This window comes from Anas platyrhynchos, chromosome 5 (genome assembly GCF_047663525.1).
Source record: "Anas platyrhynchos isolate ZD024472 breed Pekin duck chromosome 5, IASCAAS_PekinDuck_T2T, whole genome shotgun sequence".
NCBI classification, from domain to species: domain Eukaryota; kingdom Metazoa; phylum Chordata; class Aves; order Anseriformes; family Anatidae; genus Anas; species Anas platyrhynchos.
Genome location: NC_092591.1, coordinates 29978937 through 29997063, shown reverse-complemented (window position 1 = coordinate 29997063; position 18127 = coordinate 29978937). Strand labels below are relative to the sequence as shown.

Here is an 18127-nt window from a genome sequence, read left to right as displayed (position 1 = left end):
CCCTTATCTAACAGGCGTGAGGCTCTGGAACACGACAGTCAGAGCAATTAAGTAGATGAAAGCTACTTCAGTTAGAGAGGGTGCCTAAGGTAAGGCAGCCGATGCTGCCAAGCGGGCTCACCACGTTAACACGTGGCTTTGGGACTGGTGCAACTGACAGAATTTGGGGTTTTTCCATCCCGGGAAGGTCTACACCAGGTGGGATGCGCCTCTCTCAGAGAGGGGTAAGGATTTGGGCTCAGGAGCTGGCAGGGCTGGTAAATAGGGCTTTAAACTAGAGATGAAGGGGATAAAACCAGGCACACCAGTGATAAGCTAAGGGGCGGTGCGCTATAATCAGAGGGACTGTGTGCCAGTGAGGTCCTTTGGTCTGCTGCACAAGGTGCTGTGAGTAGGGGGGCGCATTTGAAGTGCTTCTACACAAACGCACGCAGTATGAGGAATAAAATGGACCAGCTAGAAGTCTTGGCCCAGTCCCACAGCTACAACATCATCAGCATAAGCGAAAGCTGGAGGGAGCAGCCCTGTGGTCTAAACTATTTTTTTTTTTTGTCACATGGTCTAAACTTTTGGGCAGACCTGTGTGGTGGCAGGAGTTGGACTCAATGATCCTTATGGGTCCCTTCCAACTTGGGATATTCTATGATCCTCTGATAGGGCAAGAAAACCAAACCCAAACCTGAAGAGGTACACGTGGATTTCCAGCCCCAAGCCCCTTCCTTCCTCCCCCCTCCCTGCTGTCTCCCAGCCCACCCCAACGCCCTGAGAGAGGCAGCAGGAGGCTCCACTGCCCCATGCAGTCCCTCTCCAACTTCTGCAGCACAGCAGGGGTGCCCCCATCCCAGTGTTTGTTCTTGAGGGTGGAAGACCCCCTCCTGGAGGAAGGGGAGCCTTGGGGAATAAGGGGTTGTGGTTCTCTGTCACCCTGGGAAGACAGAGGGAGACCAGCAGAGAGGTGCCAGTCTTCCCTTGAGCCACTGGAGGCGAGCCCAAAGCAGTTCCTCTTTGTTTTTATACAGAAAAGGCAAATTTGGGCAGCTGAAGCAGTTCTCCATCCATCCCCAGGCACCAGCAACACCCTGGGGCTTCACAAGGCAGGGGGACGCAGCAGCTGGATGCTGCAGGTCACAGCCCTGCGTGACCCCCCCAGCTCCGTCCTGCTGTCTGTCCGTCACCGAGGCCCCAGAGAGGCGCGGGACCCGCAGAGCCCCGGCCGCCCGGTGCCCTGGCCTCACTTGGTGGCTGCTTTGTGCTGCACAGGCGCCTTCTGCAGTGCAGCCAGCGTGTCCCGCTTCTCCACCCGCCGCAGCTGCTTCTTCTTCGCCCGCTTGAGCTTCGTCGGGTTCCGGATCTGAGGGGCAGAGGCAGCTGTCAGGCAGGTGGCAAGGCGCTGCAGCTTAGCCTAACGCTCCTGGGAACCTCTCCGGGCTCCTCCAGCTCCCGCGGCAGGGCAGAGGCAACAACCTTCACCCAGCACCCCCAGCTCCCAGGCCTCTTCCCACCGCACTCACCACTTGGACAATTTCCGCCTTCCGCTCGTTCTCCAGGCGCCGCTTCAGGTTCTCCTCCCGCCGCCGCTTCTTCTCCTGCGGGCGAAGCACCAAGACCAGCCCTGCAGCCCCCACCCTGCCCCCTCACACCTCAAGCAGCGCGGGTGTTCCTTGTTCCCACGAGGTCTCATTGTCAGCGCCCCCCCGCAGCCCCGTTACCTCTCGCTGCCGCTGCTTGCCCTCCTGCAGCTGCCGCGCCAGCTCCCGGACCTGCCTCCTCTCCTGCCGCTCCTTCAGCTTGCGCTCCCACGAGGCGCGCAGGGGCTTGTCCCGGACCATCAGCGAGAACCTGCCGGGGACACGGGGCCGTGCGGGCAGCGGGGCCGGGCGGGGACAGCCGGGCCCTGACCCCCCCCCGCGGCCCGGTGCCCCCGGCGCGGCCCCCGCACCTCTTCCTGCCCGGCTCCTTCCACACCCGCCCCGATTTGGGCCTGCCCCGGGGGATCGCGGGCCCCGCCGCCTCCTGCCGCTTCTTGGCGGCCTTGCGGCGCCGCGGGGCCGGGCCGGGCGCTGGGGCCGAGCTCGGGGCCTCCCCCCCGGGCCCCACCGCCGCCGCCGCCCCGTCCCGCTCCATCCTCCACGCGGCGCCTTCCCGGCGGCGCTGCGTGATGGCGTCACTGCGCGCCCTGCTTCCGCGCTGACGCCGCCTTCCGCCCTGCCGCCGCCATCTTGGTGCCGGGCAGCGGCCGCCATGTTTGTGCCGGGCGGCGGCTTCACCCCCCCCCCCCCCAACACCACCACCACCGTCCCGGTGCTCGCCCCCCCCCGCGGGCACGGAGAGAAACGAGGCGGCGGCTGGGGGTGGGGGGCGCGTTTATTGGGGGTCCTGTGGGGTTTCTGCTGAGGCTTCGGGGTCTGAGCCTGGTCTGTGAGGCCTGGGCCTGGGCCTGGTCTGTGGGGCCTGGGCCTGCTCCATGGGGCCTGGGCCTGGTCTGTGGGGCCCGGTCCCGCTCCGTGGGCCCGTGCCCGGTCCCGTTACAGCGCCTGTGGGGCAGAGGCAGAGGAGGCCGTGCCCAGGCCGTGCCCAGGCCATGGGGGGCACGGGGGGCGCGGGGGCCTTGTGGCGCCGCTCACCATGCGCGTGTAGCTGTGGCTCCTCACAGCCGAGCAGCCGAAGGCCAGCGCCGCCACCGCCGTGCAGAACTCCAGCAGGCAGAAGAGCACCGCCACAGCGTCCAGCCCGTTGCTCAGCGCCTGCCGGCAGCGGGACCCCCGGGGCTGGCGGCTCACCCACCGGCAGCTCCCAGGGCCCCCCGCCGTGCCCCCCGGCCTGTACCTTGGTGTTGGGGTTGAAGCACCACTCCCGCCGCAGCTGCAGCAGCGGGCTGCCCGTGCAGCCGGGGACACTGCGGGTGATGGCCGTGGCGTGGATGAGGGTGGCCGCCAGCGTGCTGAGGATGACCCCGGCGTTGAGGACGCAGCAGGCCTTCACCTGCAACGGGTCGCAGCACGCCGGCCGCCGGCACTCAGTGGCACCGTGCGGCTGGCACTCGGATGCCTGCCCTGCCCGGACAGCCAGTGAGGCGACAAAGCCGTGGGAGAAGCCGCTTCGAGCAGCACCACCCTTCATGACGCTTCTCCATCATTTGAGCACAGCGTGGCCAGGCCTCCTAGATGCCCTGAAGGCTGAAGGCTCGGCCACACGCTGCTCGGTGCGCAGAGCTGGGCAGCTCCAGGGGTGGGATGAGCCCTCGGTGCATGCCCGCGGGGGTCCTAGGGGCTGCTGGGGTAGGCAGGGGTGGCAGAAGCAACACAAAGCTCTTACCAGCAGGATGTTCTCTCTTTTGTCACTTTCCACTAGGAGAGAACCTGAGACCAGGAGCTGCTTGGGAAAGAGATGAAGGAGAGACTCAGCAGCATGGCCACGCCATCCTGGAGCCCCACTGGTGTTTGGGTCTGCCCTCACGAGCCCTCCATCCCCAAGGGCCTGCGGGCATGAGATAAGGGCGTACGAGGAGACCCTGGTGACCCTGGGATCTGCCCCTAGCAGCAGCTCCCCTGGGATCTCTCAGGTGGTGAGGGGCTGAACCCCGGCGTGTCCTGCTTACCAGGACCCCGAGCCAGAAGAGGATCCCGCTGGCCACAGGGAGGGAAAAGTCCCTGTGCTCCGCCGCAGTCAGGATGATCCCAAAGCAGAAGTGAATGATGCCGGTGACGATGTGGATGGTCTGGGAAAGGACAGGGGAGAGGGATGCCCAGGCACTGTGTTGGTGAGGACGGGCATCGCCGTCAGCCCTGTCCCACCCCTATCCCGCTGCCACCAGCACGGCACCAAGGGGCTTTGTCCCCAGGACACCGCGGTCTCACCCCCAGCAGTTTGGGCTGCGATTTTCTGAAGCCCTTGACTTGGAACGAGGACACGGTGGGCGCGGGTGGCACAGAGCTGGAGGCCAGCTGGGCTGCACGCGGGTCTGTGGCCGGGATGACCTCTGTGATGATCCTCACGCCGCCGGAGTCCGTCACCGTGGCTGCCATCGCCTGCGGGCAGAGTGGGGCCGGGGAGGCTGTAGGATGGGGTCCTGGGGACACCCTGTGGTACAGCCCTGCCCCACACCTCACTCCGGGCTCGCCTCGCTGCTCCTGCCAGCGGTCCCGGTCCCCCCGGGGGTTTGCAGGAGCAGAAGCTGGCCGGGGAGCGCGGCCCTGCTGCCCTTTGCTCCCCGCAGGAAGTTTGTTCATGGAAATCCCGTCAGGCCCCTCTTGCTCAATGAGGGGGCTTTGCCAACAGGAGGGACAGAGGCTGCGAAACCCACACATGTGTGAGCCCGAGGTGGGCACCCCCCGCGCGGGGCGCGGCGTGCTCCAAGCCCTGCCCAGGCTGCCTCCTGCCCACGGGCCCTCAGCTCATCAGCCCTGTAATCAGCCGCCCGGCAGAGCCCCGTCTGGGGCTGCACAAATACCTAAGGCTGCCAGTCGCCCGTCCCAAGTATTTGGCTCCTCGGGCAGCTCCTTACAGCTGCTGAGAGGTGTCCAGCCCCGGTGCTTTCCTCCCGGGGGGAAAAGGGAGTGAAACGGGGCACGGTGCAGACATTGCAAACCCTGTCAGTCCGCGGAGGTGCTCAGGGAGCTCCCCTGCTGCCCTTTTGTGTTTTTCAGGGTTCTCCTTCCCTCCCGGCTGCCCTGACCCCGCGGGCCTGTCCCCGCTGACAGCAGCCCACCCGCAGGCGCGAGCTGGGGGGCTCGCTCCCCTTCCGAAGGGAGAGGGGATGCGGTTGTTTCCGCTAGGAAATGAGAGCTCAGCCTGGGAACGCAGCCACTGCACATGGCGAGAACTCCCGGGGGGCAGCTGGGGGGCCCCTTCCTCCCTCCTCGGGCCACCGGCTTCTGGCTCTGCCAGAAAACAGCCGCTTCCTCCCCGCCTGGAGGAGCAGCCGGGGTGGTGGGGACCCTGCTGCTGGCAAATCAGCGCCCGTGGGACGAGCAGAAAGCGGGCCCCCACCCCGTTTCCTCACCCTCTCCTGCAGGCAAAGCACGGCCACAGCCCCCCGGCTGGGTCCTGCCCCCTGTGACGGGCATGGGGAAGGTTTGGGGGGCAGTGAGGTGCATGGGAGCACTTCCCAAGGCTGTTTTGTGGTGTTTCAAGCTGCCGGGCCGTGGCGAAATACACCTGAGCTGAGCACGGCCACCGGGCACACGCCCAGATGTGGGAATCTGCACAATCTCCAGCCTCAGCGCTCCCTCCGGGGCTCCCCACAGCACGGCTGCAGCAGGCGGTGTTTGGGGCAGCTTTCTGATGTGCCTTTTTCTTTGCTTTGGCCCTAGAGGGAGCTGGGACGCTTGCTCTGGTCTCGCTCAGCTTCCTCGGGTGGCCGAAGGCAGCGCTGGGCTGGGAGCCCACGGGGATCAAGGGGGACAGGGACAGGGACACCGCCATCTGGGCAGCCACCTCGTGGTGCCCCCACGGGCACAGAGGGACCGGCAGCTCCCCAACTCGCCGCTGGGTTTGCAGAGACCCCAGGGCAAGGCTGCTCTGCCACACAGCCCCACAGGGCTTTATTATTTTTCTGGGGACATTTCCAAAGGTTTCCGTGCCTGCCAGGGAAGATGCCCGGGTCTGGAAGCTCCCCGCAGCGAGCCGGGCTGCGTCTCACCTCGAGCTGCAGCTTTCCAGGAGAAACACGGGGACGGAGGAGTTGCAGCCCGCTGGCTGTGCTCCTGACAGCTCTGAGTGCTCGGTTTGTGCCGGTGAGGAGGTGACACCGACGCCGATGCACTCGTGCTGGCCGCACGCCCGCTGTGGCGGCACCCGGGAGGGCACGGCACAGCCCCCGTGGAAATGCCCAGATCCCGGTGTTAGCCTTGGAGCAGGCGTGGTGTCCTCCACCGGGAGCAGCGGCTCGTGTTCCCAGCCGAAACCGCCCGCTACGGTGGATTTCCTCCCAAATCCACGTTTTCAGGCTCCTAAAGCATTCCTGGAGTTTCAGCCTTTCGGCCGGAAACAGCCGTGACCACGCTCGGCCCAGCAGCAGGACTCGCTTAAGTGCCTTAAAACCCCCTTTCTGAAGGGGGGGCGGGGGGGAGCCGTGGAGAAAGCGCTCTTCCCTTTCTAAATAAAGCCAGGTCCAGCTGGGGATGGCAAGGGCCCAAGCTAGGATGTTACAATTTATTTTGGAAACCGCTGCCAGAGGAGGTGAAGCCTCGGAGCGCCTGGCTGAGCAGATGCAGGGAGGTGGCAAGCCCTGGGCGCCGCAGCCGTCAGCCCCCATCTGCCTCGCCGCTGGTACACGGCGACATCGTTAAAGCCGGGATTTGCTCTCCCGACAGCTGGAAATCCTTCCCCCGCCTCCCCCCAGGCTCCCGGGGGGAGCGCAGGGACACAGCCTGGGGGGCGCGGGTGCTGGGGAGCCCCCCCACGCCGAGCCGGCGCCTCGGCCAGCCTCCTTCCAAGCCAAATCCCTGCCTCTTCCAAGGGAAACAGAGCATGAGGGTAATTGCTTTGCACAGAAAGTTTCTGCTTCCTGTGAAAGACTTTATATCCCCATAAAAATACCGATAGTCGATATTTGCCTTCTCTTCCAAGCTCGTGTTTCTGGCAGGGCCGTTACAGCACCGGCTCCTTAATGAGAAAGCCACGTTTTCTGGGGCAGGCTCCAGCTAACAGAAGAGCTGGCTTTTATCTCCGCCTGTCCCTGGGCAGACAGAGCAGCCCCGGTGCTTTCACAGCAGACACGTGCTGCTCCGCGCTCCCCGTGCTCACATTGGCCCCGGACACTGAGCCGTGGAGGGGCTGTGCCCTGCAGACCCCAAAACTCCCCCCACTGCTAACCTAGACTGCAGGGACCCCCCGGGCCTAAAAAGCAAGGGCACCCCCCTCCTCCAGCCTGAGGGCCCTTTCCCTCCAGCAGGGACCCCAAAGAGCAGCTCCTGCCCCGTGCACGTGGACACGGATCCCCTGTGTACCCAGCCCCTTGAACCCTGCTGCTCGCTGTCCCAACCCCACAACCTTCCCCCACCTCCCTCCCCAGGGGTTTTCAAGTCTGCAAAATCCCCAGAAGAGCCTTAAAACACCTATTCCTGGCCAAAAAGCTGCAAGTGTAAAGATTCAGGAGCCCCGTGGTGTTGCTGTGTCAATGCCCAGAGAGCTCAGCCCCGTGCAGGGGGGGTGTGGGGACCCCATGGGCCAGGGTGAGGGCAGTGGCCACAGGTTCCCAAAAACGCTGGCATGGAGCTGTGTGGACAGAGGGGTTCGTGCCTCAGGAGGAGCCAGAGTTTAATGCACTGTGACCGCAGCGCGAGCGGTGAGAGCCTCCCCTTCCGCGCTGCCTCCCTTCTCTGGGGCTTTTCCTCCCGAACCGGCTCATTATTTTTTCAGAGCTGGGAACAGAAATAACTGACAGCAAGTGAATAATCCATGAGGTTCTGGCTGAGCGGTGTGAGCACGGGGAGGGGTTGCTGAAACAAGAAGGAAAATACAGAACTCGACCCAAAACCGCTCCTGAGCTGTGGCACAGCTCCGGCTCCTCACCTGACGGCCAGCAGCTGCCACGGGGCAGCCCCTGGGCTGAAAAACACCCCCCAAAAAGAAGCAGAGCCAGGCCCAGCCTCAGCATTTATTTCCAAGTATTTCCAAGACACAACAAAGCCGGAGCAATACGAGCCCGGCTGCTGCACAGCCTCCAAGACAGCAGTGGCACCGCTGCCCTCAGGGGGTCCAGGCCCCCAGCCCCAATGCCCGGCCCACCTCACAAAGCGCAGAGCCCCCAGAGCAGCCAGTGGGCATGAGCAGCCCCCCCGTAGGGGTGAGCCAGGGGCAGGGGTGAACCGAGAGTCACCAGCAGGCAGGAGGGAAGGGGGTAAGCTCAGCGGTGGGGCTGGGGGCTACCAGCACACCCCAGCCCACCAAGAGGGGGAGGCACCAGCTGCAGGTGGCTTCGGGGGCACCAGGGGACCCGGTGCCACTCTCAGGGACATCCTCAGGGCCTGGCTACACTTCAGGGGCGACCAGCTGCAAAATAGAGAAGCACAGGGAGATGGATGCCACTCAAGGGTAAGGGGGGGATCCCCAGCACCTGAGGGGGCTGGGGACCCCCTCTGCGGGCCCCTCGGTCACCTCGGTGTAGCTGGGTGGCTGCGGCAGCTCCGCCGGTGGCACAGCCAAGTCTGGCCGTGTGGCGCTGGGCACGATCAGCATGGCCTGGGGAGGGAGAGAAAAGGCTCAGCGCTCAGCCCGGCAGGGGTTGAACCCCCACGCTTCGCCCCCCCTTACCTCGTTGGAGCTCAGGCGGGTCGCCCGGCACCAGAAATTGGCGGTGGCCACAGCAATGCAGAACTCCAGGATGGTGAAGATGAGCAGCACGATGGAGATGCCGTTCCCTGCGAGCTCCAGGGTGGGGAAAGCACCATCAGCAGAACCGAGGCTCAGCAGGGCAGACCCCTCCCCGCATGTCAGGGCCAAGGGTTTTCCCCTCCCCATCTCCCCCTGGTCCCAAACACGGCAGCTGAGCCTTCGTGGGCACCAAGGTTTTGCCCTGTGCCCTTCGCCTTGCCACTTTCATGGTGCACAGATGGAACCGGGCACTTCCAGGGTGCCTGACCCCACCGGGTGGGCTGCACCAGCCCTGGGCTCCCCAGGGGGGCCGGGAAAGAGCCCCCATGGCTCAGGAACGAAGGGAGGGAGAGGGTCCCCTGGAGGCTGAATGGCACCCAGGTGGGGGAGCTGAGGCACACCCCGGCTTACCAGGACGAGGTAGCTGTAGTAGTCGAAGCCAGAGCGGTACAGCCCGTTGAGGTTGAGGTCAACGATGAAGGCGACGATGCCCAGCAGCGCGAAGATGGCGCTGATGACGTTCATGGCCTGGCTGCCTTTCACCTGAGGGTGCGGGGAGGCTTTGGGGCTGGCGGCGAGCCCCCCCACCCCAAGCCTCCAGCCCCGGGTAACGGCTCTGAACCGGCCCCAGCATCATCCCGAGCCACCCCCAGATCTCCCAGCGCTGGCACCGGGACCCCAGCACCCCCCGAGCCCCCCAGCGGCTCTGCTGACACAGCAAAAAGGGCTGGTTCCCAGCCCAGCCGGGTGCTTTTTTTCTTTCCCCTTGCCCATCATCCTTCCCTCAAATAGCTCATTTACAGAAATAGCCTCAGCACCGCTTCCAAACGGGGACACGGCTTCGCCCCAGCGGGGTTCGCCCATGCTCGTGCCGCTCCCCCCCCCTCCTCCTTCCCCAAAATCGGGGCTGGGGGCACACTCACCGCGCACTCCGTGGGGCTCTTCTCTGCCCCGATGGAGAGGCAGCCCGAGATGATGAACTGCACCAGGAGAGAGGGGGCAGTCAGCTGCCGCCCCCCCAGTCCCACACAACACCCCCACAGCACAGGCATGCCCCCCGACCCCATCCCGGTCCCCAGACGGGGGGGGAGCACGGCAGGCAGCCCCCTCCCCGCACTACGCACGGACACGCCGCCCAGGAAGGGGATCTCGCCGATGACGAAGACCGAGGTGTAGACGTTGGTGAGCGTGGTCAGGACGATCCCGAAGCCGATGTGCATGAAGCCGGTCATGATCTGGATGGTCTGAGCGGGGCAGGGGGGTAAGGGCTGTATCCCCCCCCCCTCCCCTGGGGCAGCCCCACAGCTCGGGGTGGGGGGAGAAATTGGCTTCAGCCCCATGGCGGAGCTCAAACCCCACAGGAGGGGAGGGGGTCTGGAACCCACAGACCCCGCACGGGGCAGTGCAAGGCATGGGGGGGGCAGGCATAGAGCGCACACACCTCACCCCCACCCCAAATTGACTCCTCGGTGCTCGGGGGGATGTCCCCGTGCCCCCCCCCCCCCACACACACACTCGGGGTCTGGCAGCCCCCACAGGGACACAGCCCCCCGGGGATGCTGAGGGAGGGGAATTGGGGAGGCGCAGCGAGGATAGGGAGGGGAGAAGGAAGGGGGCGAGCAGCGCAGCCCCCCCCCCCGGTTCCAACTCACCCCCATCACCCGGTTCTTGCCCTTGGGGAGGGTCTCTGCCGTGTACATGACGGCGCGGCTCCCCAGCCGCAGCGTCCCCATCCCTTGCATGGAGGCGGCAGGGGCAGAGCGGCCACCGGAGCCCCCCCGCCTCCATCTACACCCCCCGAATCCCCGTGCCCCCCCCTCCCCGTCCGTCCTCCCCCCCCCTCCCCGCACCGACGGGCGCCGATTGGAGCCGCCCCGTGATGTCAGGGGCGGCCCCGGGGGTGTGGGGGGGGTCTGGCAAGAGGGGGGGGCGTCCCGGTGCCCGGACCCTCCTACCGGAGGGGTACCCAGCGCCCGAGTGCCCCCCCGCTCCCCCCTCCCACCCTACCCACGCGTGGGCTGTGATGGGCACGATAAAGCCGGGACCTCCCCCCCCTTCCCCGCATCGCAGCCCCCATCGCGCTGTTTACAACTCAAAAGGGAGAGAGGGAAAAAAAATAAAAAATAAAAAGCCCTGCAGCGAGTTCCTGGAAGAAGGCTCCATCAAGGGCCATTAGGCGCAGGAACGTCTCCTCCCCTGGGCACCGTGCAGAGCCGAGCCCCCCCCAGCCAGTGCTGCCAGGGGGGGGCTGGAGCAGGAGCAGCCCCCCCGCACCCCCAGCCCAGCTGGAGCCCCCCGAACCCCCGCACCACAGCCCCCAGTGGGTGCCAGCTCTGCCCCCGGTTGCTGGAATAGCCCCCAGAGCCAGGGCAGAGCTGGCATCACCCCCAAATCCCCCCCCCAGTGCCCCCCGCAGCAGCTGTGTTGACCCAGCCGGTCACGAGCACCAGTACGTCCCAGTACATCCCAGTGCCAGCTCCTGGCCCCTGGCCCAGGGCCACCGTATGGCCTCGCCCTTGGGCTCCCGCTGTTTTGATCCCTCTCCGGGGCACCCTGCCAGGAGCAGGAGCCGAGGGCTGGGCTGCAGGGGAGCAAACAGAGCCACTCGCTAATTAAACATCCCGCATTCCTTGGCCCAGCAGCTCTCACCTTGCTGTTGAGCAACAGCAGCCCCCCAAACCGCATCCCCTGATGGGGACACAACCCAAAACTCACCCCTTCCCCACCAGAAGCCCCCTCTCTGCCCCTGGCACCGGCTGGAGCACCCCCAGACAAGGGATGCCTCCTCTTTGGGTGCATTTTTGGACAGCACAGAGGGAAGCAAAGAAAGGTGCGAGCCCCTGGCACAGTGGGCAGCATGGGGTGCCCAACAGGATGTTTGGGGACACCAGGACAAGCCCCAGCACCCAGGGACGCCCCCAAGACACCCTGCAACAATCCATCTCCGTTCCACCTTTATTTCCAAAGCAGGCAGGCTCACACAGCAGCAGGGTCCCCCGGAGAAGCCTGGGCACCCTCAGCACCCGTAGGGGCCATGGCCACGGCACGGGGCTCCCCTGGTGCCACCGCCTGGCGCTGGCTGCGGTAGCGCCGCGCGGAGCAGTAGCAGCCCAGCGCGCCCACGGCGGCGAGGACGGAGCCCATGGCCACCATCACCAGCGTGGTGGCAGGAACGGGGAGCGCTGGCCCTGCGGGGACAAGCCAGGAGGTGAGGGGGCGCAGAGGGGAACCCCACACCCCACGGCGGGCTCCCCGCACTCACCTGAGTCCCTCTGGTCCCCGCGCAGCACCGGGGCCGAGGGGCGGCTGGACGGGGCTGTGCCAGGCTGCGGTGCCGTGGGTGCGCCAGGCGATGCCAAGAGCAGCCGCAGGCGGAGGCTGGCTGCACCCAGCAGTCCTGCAGGGAGATGCCGTGGGCAGCGCTGCGCTCACGGCGCCAGCACCATCCCGTACTCCCAGCTCTTACCTGTGCCATCATCCTGCCGCCGCCGCCGGCCCCTGCAGCCACCCGGGGAGCCGCAGCAGGAGCAGTCGGCACCGTCCGGGGAGCGCCAGGCGGCTGCTGAGGGGTCGTAGGAGCAGGCCTTGCTGCCACCAGCCCCTGCCACCGCTGCCCGCAGGTGACAGCGGAGGAAGATCTGCGGGGACAGGCATCGTCCTGCCAGAACTGCCCCACAGGGGACCCCGCCATCCATCCCCGCACACCCAGCACGCACCTGGGGACTGGAGGTGTTGGGGAAGAGGAAGGAGTCCAGCTGGAAGCGCAGCGCTCCGTCCCTGCGCTGCGGGAGGAACCGCGAGCGGCCCAGTCGCCCATCCAGCAGGCACCTGGGGGGGGGACACGGAGGGGACAAAGTGGGCACGGCCGCCCCCCCAGTGTGGGACACAGTGCTACGCACACCCCCATCCATCCCCAAACTCACCCGCCGTCCCCGATGAGCTGGTACGACACTGGTGATGCCGTGCCAGGGCTGGCCACGCACTCATCCACGAAGACTCGGAGGGGCAGGTGCGTTTCGGCAGCCACCGATGCCTGGATGTTGATCAGCTCGCCCAGCACGAAGGTGGGCAGGGGCAGGCGGGAGGTCCAGGACCCTGGGGACAGGCGGATGTGGGTGCCTGCTGCCACCCCCCGGGTGCCACAGGGTCCTGGGGCTGCAGCACTCACGGTCGTACGCGTCCAGGGCGAAGCGCAGGCGTCTCCGGTGGGCGACGGTGGAGCCAAAGGGGATCCAGGTGGGCTGCACGGCCCCCGAGGAAATGCTGCCCCTCCTGCAAGGCAGCACCCTGCAGCAGGGCGGGCGGCACACCGGGAGCAGGGCTCCTGGGGCAGGCAGGGCGCTGTGCTCACCTGGGGTAGCGGCACTCCACGGGGACGGAGAAGGGAGCGGGGCGAGCCGCGGGGCCCGCAGCCAGCGGGCGGTAGCGGAGGAGGTTGGTGTAGCGGATGGTGTCTGGGAGGAGCTGCGGGAACCACGAGATGCAGGGCCAGAGGTGTCAGCAGGCTCAGTGTGGTGTCCCCTCCCTGCTCCCAGCACCCATTTTTGGGGGGAGCAAAGCTTTACCCACCCTGCTGCACCCACCCCAAATCCCAAACAGCGTCTCCACCCATGCACAAGCACCCCAGCCCTCCAGGTTCTGCTGGGATCCGCTCCTCAGGGAGCTCCCCTGCAGGTTGAGGAGCCAATGCGCTCACCTGGCACGACTCCCTTCCCACAGCTCCCAGCCCTCCCGTGGGGGCACAAATCCCTCCAGACACCCCAAACGCCTCCACTGGGGACACACGGAGGTACCATCCCCATGCCCTCACCTGCAGGACGGTCCCGCAGGCCGTGAGGGGGTGCTCCAGCCAGTACCTGTCCCCATCAGCACCGGTCACACCGCAGCCAGAGCCCAGCCGCAGCTCCCTGAAGGCTCCAGCCCCCAGCAGCCCGGCCGGCACCCCCACCGAGAGCCGCCCGCTGCCACAGCGCACCTGGACTGGGATGGGACAGGGAATGAACTGGGGGTACACAGCAGAAGGACCAGGAGACCCCCCATTTACAGCCAGAGAAGGGATCCCCACGGAGCTGTGATGCCCCAGAGCCTCTCCCTAGGATGAGGAGGGGATGCGGGGCTCCTGCTGAGGCTTCCCTCGCTCCCAACACAGCCCCCCAGCTGCAGCCCTTAACACAAACCCACCCCGGAGGGGGAGAAAAATAAACGTGGGGCACAGCCACCGTGCCCAGGGGCACCCCCTCGCCTCTTACCCAAGGCATCCCATGCCTGGGCTGTGGTCAGAAGGAGGAGCAGGAGCCACCCTTGGGTCTCCATCACAGCAGGGATGAGTGAAGATGGGTGGGGGGGGCCCTGGGGGCTTTTACACCTGGCCCGATGCCGGCTGCCCCAATGGGAGGGCGGGCGGTCCCCGCCGCCCCCTGCACCCAGCTGCGCCCCATCACTGCCTGCCTCTGGCCCCACTCCTGCCCCTGCCCCCACTCCCCGTCCTCCCCCCAGTCCCCTCCCTGTCCCCATCCCAGCGACATCCCCATCCCAACTTGGTGACACCCAGCCACATCCCAGCTTTTCTCCCTGGTGGCAGAGGGAGATCTGCACGCACTGAAAGGGTCATTTTGGGGGCAGTTTGAGGGGGCAAAGGGTCATGGCACGGGCATATCAGGTAGGGCTGGTGCCAGGCACGGTGTCAGTGTCAGTGCCAGGCACGATGTCGGTGCCAGGCACGGTCCCAGTGCCAGCTGGGCTCAGCCCAAACCTGTTGAGCTGGTCCCAGCCCCGTCCAGCCCAGCCCAGCCCCATCCTGCTGCACCACAGGCCAGCTGGTATCCTTGAAGCACCCTTGGGTGCCCGTGCCAAGCACGCAGATAAGCCACTAGGTGCTTGGTGGTGCCAGGACAGCGGGAGGGCGCAGAAGGTCCCCCCCTCTCCATTGGAGACAGCTTAAAAAGAGAGAGGGCGCGGCGAGGGACAGGCACGGCGCGGACTGCTGGCCCTGAGGACGGCAGGATGCTCAGCGCAGCTCTCAGCATCGGGGTGCTGCTGGCCCTGCTGGGCAGCGGGGCGGCAGGCACGGCTCCCCAGGGCTGTGGTGAGTGCCAGACCCGTCCCTGGGGACGCTGGCGGAGGGCGCAGGGTCTCGGGCAACGTCCCAGCGAGCCCCCGCTCCCTCTCGCCCCAGACATCCCGCCCCAGGAGCTCACCCGGATGCTGCAGATCCTGGAGAGGTCGGTGGCAGAGTCCGAGGCGCCGAACCCCAGCGTGCTGCTGGCCTTCAACCTGGCCGGGGCCACCGGCAGCAACGCCCGGCAGCAGCTGCTCAAGGAGATCGAGGAGGACGCGGTGAACAGAGCACATAAAGGTAGGGGGGGTCTCGGGGGGCAGCCCTGCACCCCACCACCCCCGCTGGCACCGGAGCTGTGGGGCCGGCTGTTTTCCCCCTGCCGGCGGCAGCTCGGCCCCTCTGGGGTCGGGGTCCCTGCTTTGGGCACCCCGCACGCCCCGGCTGCTTTCTGTCCCCACAGACATGTCCTCGGGCCAAGTGGCCCTGTACACCCTCGCCCTCCTCTCCTCCTGCCGCGACCCCCAGCACGTCGAGTCACACGGGCTCAGCGTCAACCTGAGCCGAGTCCTGGACCAGAAAACCCGCAAGGAGGTGGCCAGACTGGGTACGGGGGTTGAGGAGGGCAGAGGGTAGCGCAGGGACCCCGCTCCCCACCCCGTGCCACCCCTCCGTGGGCTCACGGCACCCCGCTGCTTGCAGAGAAGGACGGCGTCCCGCTCACCACCCTGTACAGCGTGGGCCTGGACGTGCTGGCGCTGTGCTTGGCGAGGACGGGGGACTACGAGCAGGACGCCATCCTCCTGGCCAAGCAGCTGCTGAGCTCCGGCAGCCAGATCGACGTGGGTAAGGGTCCCCCCAGCCCCGTGCTCCCGGTGGCTCTGTCCCTGCCGAGCGGGCGGTGACACCGGCACCGTGCAGACACCCAGGCCGTGATGGCGCTGGCGCTGGAGTGCGTGTACGACCGCACGGAGCTCCCTGACACACGGGGCCTGCTACAAGAGGCGCTGGAGGAGGTGTCCAAGGGCTTCCTCGACAAGCAGGAGGAAGGGGAGGGCGTGATCGGGAACATCTACAGCACGTCGCTGGCCATGCAGGTGCTGGAAACCGCCAGCAAGTTCTACGCCCCACGGCAGTGGGACTGTGCCCAGGCTTTCTCTGCCGTCTACAGCCACCAGCTGCAGCAGCCCATGGCTGTAGCCCAAGCGGTGCCAGCCCTGGTGCACAAACCCTACCTCGACGCTGCCAGCCTGGACTGCAGCGTTGTCGCCGTCACCATCCCGCAGCTGCCCCTGTCCCCAAGCCAGGCCACGACAGCTCAGGAAGGTACCGCTCCCCCCCCAGCCCCGCGGGGTGATGCTGTGGCTCTGCTGCAGCCCCCAGCCCACCCCTCTGCCCCCCAGGGCCCCCGATCACAGTGCACTACACCATCACCAACACCCTGAAGGGAAAGCCCTTCGAATTCTCCATCACCGTGAGCGTCCCGGCCGGCTCTACGCTGCTGGCCGTGCTGCAGGAAGCCGAAAAAGCCGATCCCGAGGAATTCAGGTGAGGGCTGGGGGCGGCGGGCGCTGCTGCCAACACCCCCCCCCCCCCCTCCGGCCCCGATCCCACCGCCCGGCCTCGCCCGCAGCTTCGAGACGAAGGCGACGTCGTGGGGCCCCATGGTGGTGTCCATCCACGGGCTGGCGGGCAGCGAGAGGGACAGAACCTTCTGGGAGTTCTTCAGCGGCACCGACTCGCTGCAGGAAGGTGGGCAGCAGCCGGGAGGGTGCCCGGCGGGGGGCCGTGCCGGGGAGGAGCCCGGCGGCTTGGCCTCACGCCCGTGCTTCCCCCACAGGGGTCGGCACCTACAAGCCGCAGGACGGGGAGCACATCCGGGCCGTCTTCAGCAAATACTGATGCCGCCGAGCAGCACCGCGGCGTCAATAAAGAGCCATTTGCAGCACAGCTCTCCCCGCGTCCCCTTATGGCTGCGCCTCGCGGTCTCTCTCCCCTCGGTGGGGGCAGTGGGATGGGGACGGGGCCCCTCGGGGGAGCGGGGTGCAGGAGGAGGCCGTGCCGGGGGCCCTGCTGCCTGTGGGAAGCCCACGCCGGATCAGTTCGTCAAGGACTGCATCCCGTGGGTGGGACCCCACAGCACAGGGGACGAGAGTGACCGAGAAGGAGCGGCAGAGAAGAAGTGCTGTAGACTGACCATAACCCCCATTCCCCCGTTCCCCTGCGCCGCTCGGGGGGAGGAGGTGGAAGAGGGTGGATGGGGGGGGGGGAACCCCAGGGGGGGAACCGAGCGCTGCCGGAACCTAAGTGCCGGGGCTCAGCGAGCAGGGAAAGGGGACGGACCGGCGGAAGTGCGCCCCGCCGGGCGGCTCAGGGGGACGGACCCGGATGGCGGCGCCCTGAGGGGCACTTCCGGACATGGGGTGGTGGCGGCTGGCGCGGCCCGCGGCGGCCGGGGGAGGTCGGGGGGGACCGGGGGGCACCGGAGGGCACCGGGGGGGACTGGGGAGTGACCGGGGAGGACCGGGAGGGGCCGGGGGGACCGAGAGGGACCGAGAGGGGCCGGGGGGGGGCTGGGAAGGGCTGGGGGGGGCAGGAGGTGACTGGGGGGGGCCGGGAGGGCACCGGAGGGGACCGGGGGAGGCTGGGGGGGAACCGGAGGGGGCTGGGGAGAGCCGCGGGGAACCGGAGGGGGCCAGGGGGGACTGTGGGGGTCGGGGGGAGGCTGTGGGGGGCCGGGCGGGGCCCTCCCGGGGCTGCCGGTACACGCGGCCCCCCCCCGGTGCCCGCCGTGACCCCGCTGTGCCCGCAGGTGCCGCCGGCGCCGCTCCCCGCGCGGCCCTCAGGAGCTGGGCGATACCCCCGGATTACAGCGGTAAGGGCTGGCGGGGGGCGGGGGGCGGTGGCAGGGCCCAGGGCCCATTGCCGGGTGTGGCAGTGAGCCCCGTGTCCCCGTAGGGGTGACGCTGCCCGAGAGGCCGAAGCTGAAGTTCATGGAGAAGGTGCCGGCCGTGCCCAAGGTGCGGCGGGAGCCGCGGCGGCTGCGGGACATCCGAGGACCCTCCCGGGAGGCCACCGAGCTGACGCAGGGGCAGTACGGGATCCTGGTGAGCAACGGGGCCGGCAGCTGGGGGACATCACCATGAGGCTGCTGCCCCCCAGCGTGGGGGGAAGGCGGGGGGCACCGGTGTGACGCAGCCCCCGGCGTCTGCCCCTCAGCGTGCGCCCTCCCGCAGGCACTGGGGGGCGGCTACCTGCACTGGGGGCACTTTGAGATGATCCGGCTGACCATCGGGCGCTGCATGGACCCCAAAACCATGTTTGCCATCTGGCGCGTGCCCGCCCCCCGCAAGGCGGTGACGAAGAAGAGCCTGGGGCACCGCATGGGGGGCGGCAAGGGCCCCATCGACCACTACGTGACGGCGGTGAAGAGCGGGCGGCTGGTGGTGGAGGTGGGCGGGCGCTGCGAGTTCGAGGAGGTGGAGCCCTTCCTCGCGCAGGTGGCCAGAAAGCTGCCCTTCCCCGCCGTCCCCGTCAGCCGCCGCAGCCTGCAGGAGATGCGGCGGGAGGAGGAGGAGAGGAGGCTCAACAACCAGAACCCCTGGACCTTCGAGCGCGTGGTGGCCGCCAACATGCTGGGCATGCGCAAGTACCTCAGCCCCCACGACCTGGAGCTGAAGGGACGCTACTGGGGCAAGCACTTCCTGAGGCACAGGGTGTAGGCAGCGGGAATAAAACCTTTTTTGAGAACGTACG

The 18127-nt window shown here is 67.3% G+C and overlaps 6 protein-coding genes across 7 annotated transcripts; 2 read left to right on the top strand and 4 right to left on the bottom strand.

The window, feature by feature from the left end:
- Positions 1 to 994: 994 nt before the first annotated feature.
- CCDC86 (coiled-coil domain containing 86) lies at positions 995 to 2165 on the bottom strand. The gene is made up of 4 exons (XM_027458395.3): positions 1940 to 2165; positions 1710 to 1839; positions 1512 to 1586; positions 995 to 1351 (listed from the first exon to the last, which is right to left on the bottom strand). The coding sequence occupies exons 1-4, from the start codon at positions 2122 to 2124 to the stop codon at positions 1232 to 1234; spliced, it is 510 nt and encodes a 169-aa protein (XP_027314196.3). The 5' UTR covers positions 2125 to 2165; the 3' UTR covers positions 995 to 1231.
- A 181-nt stretch (positions 2166 to 2346) lies between these two features.
- On the bottom strand, positions 2347 to 4263 carry LOC113843774 (membrane-spanning 4-domains subfamily A member 15-like). 2 transcript variants are annotated; one of them, XM_072038617.1, is made up of 7 exons: positions 4105 to 4263; positions 3858 to 4028; positions 3599 to 3718; positions 3316 to 3375; positions 2827 to 2982; positions 2625 to 2744; positions 2347 to 2534 (listed from the first exon to the last, which is right to left on the bottom strand). In XM_072038617.1, exons 2-7 carry the CDS (start codon positions 4023 to 4025, stop codon positions 2526 to 2528), a joined length of 633 nt encoding a protein of 210 aa, XP_071894718.1. In that variant the 5' UTR covers positions 4026 to 4028; positions 4105 to 4263; the 3' UTR covers positions 2347 to 2525. The 2 variants fall into 2 exon arrangements, with proteins under 2 accessions (XP_071894718.1, XP_071894717.1); XM_072038616.1 differs by lacking the exon at positions 4105 to 4263 and having other exon boundaries at positions 3316 to 3372.
- A 3324-nt stretch (positions 4264 to 7587) lies between these two features.
- LOC110353145 (membrane-spanning 4-domains subfamily A member 12) lies at positions 7588 to 10294 on the bottom strand. The gene is made up of 7 exons (XM_038180451.2): positions 9969 to 10294; positions 9441 to 9560; positions 9240 to 9296; positions 8728 to 8859; positions 8257 to 8370; positions 8101 to 8184; positions 7588 to 7995 (listed from the first exon to the last, which is right to left on the bottom strand). Exons 1-7 carry the CDS (start codon positions 10056 to 10058, stop codon positions 7975 to 7977), a joined length of 618 nt encoding a protein of 205 aa, XP_038036379.1. The 5' UTR covers positions 10059 to 10294; the 3' UTR covers positions 7588 to 7974.
- Positions 10295 to 10806: 512 nt separating this feature from the next.
- LOC106017830 (zona pellucida sperm-binding protein 3-like) lies at positions 10807 to 13644 on the bottom strand. The gene is made up of 9 exons (XM_027458463.3): positions 13566 to 13644; positions 13127 to 13296; positions 12668 to 12780; positions 12485 to 12588; positions 12240 to 12411; positions 12033 to 12144; positions 11783 to 11954; positions 11579 to 11713; positions 10807 to 11504 (listed from the first exon to the last, which is right to left on the bottom strand). The coding sequence occupies exons 1-9, from the start codon at positions 13627 to 13629 to the stop codon at positions 11293 to 11295; spliced, it is 1254 nt and encodes a 417-aa protein (XP_027314264.3). The 5' UTR covers positions 13630 to 13644; the 3' UTR covers positions 10807 to 11292.
- A 508-nt stretch (positions 13645 to 14152) lies between these two features.
- Positions 14153 to 16321, top strand: CBLIF (cobalamin binding intrinsic factor). The gene is made up of 8 exons (XM_027458464.3): positions 14153 to 14401; positions 14492 to 14671; positions 14835 to 14978; positions 15074 to 15217; positions 15293 to 15697; positions 15775 to 15919; positions 16005 to 16123; positions 16212 to 16321. Exons 1-8 carry the CDS (start codon positions 14320 to 14322, stop codon positions 16271 to 16273), a joined length of 1281 nt encoding a protein of 426 aa, XP_027314265.3. The 5' UTR covers positions 14153 to 14319; the 3' UTR covers positions 16274 to 16321.
- A 408-nt stretch (positions 16322 to 16729) lies between these two features.
- On the top strand, positions 16730 to 18125 carry MRPL16 (mitochondrial ribosomal protein L16). The gene is made up of 4 exons (XM_038180080.2): positions 16730 to 16832; positions 17184 to 17246; positions 17330 to 17478; positions 17608 to 18125. The coding sequence occupies exons 1-4, from the start codon at positions 16790 to 16792 to the stop codon at positions 18091 to 18093; spliced, it is 741 nt and encodes a 246-aa protein (XP_038036008.2). The 5' UTR covers positions 16730 to 16789; the 3' UTR covers positions 18094 to 18125.
- Positions 18126 to 18127: the final 2 nt, after the last annotated feature.

What these genes read in the sequence shown, in the direction of transcription:
- CCDC86 (XM_027458395.3), bottom strand. Translation starts at nt 2,124, where the DNA reads ATGGAGCGGGACGGGGCGGCGGCGGCGGTGGGGCCCGGGGGGGAGGCC. An exon ending in AAGGAGCCGGGCAGGAAGAG is followed by an intron (nt 1,840 to 1,939) that starts GTGCGGGGGCCG and finishes TGTCCCCGGCAG; the next exon opens with GTTCTCGCTGATGGTCCGGG. An exon ending in GCAAGCAGCGGCAGCGAGAG is followed by an intron (nt 1,587 to 1,709) that starts GTAACGGGGCTG and finishes CTTCGCCCGCAG; the next exon opens with GAGAAGAAGCGGCGGCGGGA.
- LOC113843774 (XM_072038617.1), bottom strand. Translation starts at nt 4,025, where the DNA reads ATGGCAGCCACGGTGACGGACTCCGGCGGCGTGAGGATCATCACAGAG. An exon ending in TCTTCTGGCTCGGGGTCCTG is followed by an intron (nt 3,376 to 3,598) that starts GTAAGCAGGACA and finishes CTCTTTCCCAAG; the next exon opens with CAGCTCCTGGTCTCAGGTTC. An exon ending in GCTTCAACCCCAACACCAAG is followed by an intron (nt 2,745 to 2,826) that starts GTACAGGCCGGG and finishes CGCTGCCGGCAG; the next exon opens with GCGCTGAGCAACGGGCTGGA.
- LOC110353145 (XM_038180451.2), bottom strand. Translation starts at nt 10,058, where the DNA reads ATGCAAGGGATGGGGACGCTGCGGCTGGGGAGCCGCGCCGTCATGTAC. An exon ending in AGAGCCCCACGGAGTGCGCG is followed by an intron (nt 8,860 to 9,239) that starts GTGAGTGTGCCC and finishes CCGCACCCTCAG; the next exon opens with GTGAAAGGCAGCCAGGCCAT. An exon ending in AGCCACCCAGCTACACCGAG is followed by an intron (nt 7,996 to 8,100) that starts GTGACCGAGGGG and finishes TCTATTTTGCAG; the next exon opens with CTGGTCGCCCCTGAAGTGTA.
- LOC106017830 (XM_027458463.3), bottom strand. Translation starts at nt 13,629, where the DNA reads ATGGAGACCCAAGGGTGGCTCCTGCTCCTCCTTCTGACCACAGCCCAG. An exon ending in GTGGAGTGCCGCTACCCCAG is followed by an intron (nt 12,589 to 12,667) that starts GTGAGCACAGCG and finishes GCTGCCTTGCAG; the next exon opens with GAGGGGCAGCATTTCCTCGG. An exon ending in CGCCCTGGACGCGTACGACC is followed by an intron (nt 12,412 to 12,484) that starts GTGAGTGCTGCA and finishes GCCTGTCCCCAG; the next exon opens with GGTCCTGGACCTCCCGCCTG.
- CBLIF (XM_027458464.3), top strand. Translation starts at nt 14,320, where the DNA reads ATGCTCAGCGCAGCTCTCAGCATCGGGGTGCTGCTGGCCCTGCTGGGC. An exon ending in CGGCAGCCAGATCGACGTGG is followed by an intron (nt 15,218 to 15,292) that starts GTAAGGGTCCCC and finishes GGCACCGTGCAG; the next exon opens with ACACCCAGGCCGTGATGGCG. An exon ending in GGCCACGACAGCTCAGGAAG is followed by an intron (nt 15,698 to 15,774) that starts GTACCGCTCCCC and finishes TCTGCCCCCCAG; the next exon opens with GGCCCCCGATCACAGTGCAC.
- MRPL16 (XM_038180080.2), top strand. Translation starts at nt 16,790, where the DNA reads ATGGGGTGGTGGCGGCTGGCGCGGCCCGCGGCGGCCGGGGGAG. An exon ending in GATACCCCCGGATTACAGCG is followed by an intron (nt 17,247 to 17,329) that starts GTAAGGGCTGGC and finishes GTGTCCCCGTAG; the next exon opens with GGGTGACGCTGCCCGAGAGG. An exon ending in AGGGGCAGTACGGGATCCTG is followed by an intron (nt 17,479 to 17,607) that starts GTGAGCAACGGG and finishes GCCCTCCCGCAG; the next exon opens with GCACTGGGGGGCGGCTACCT.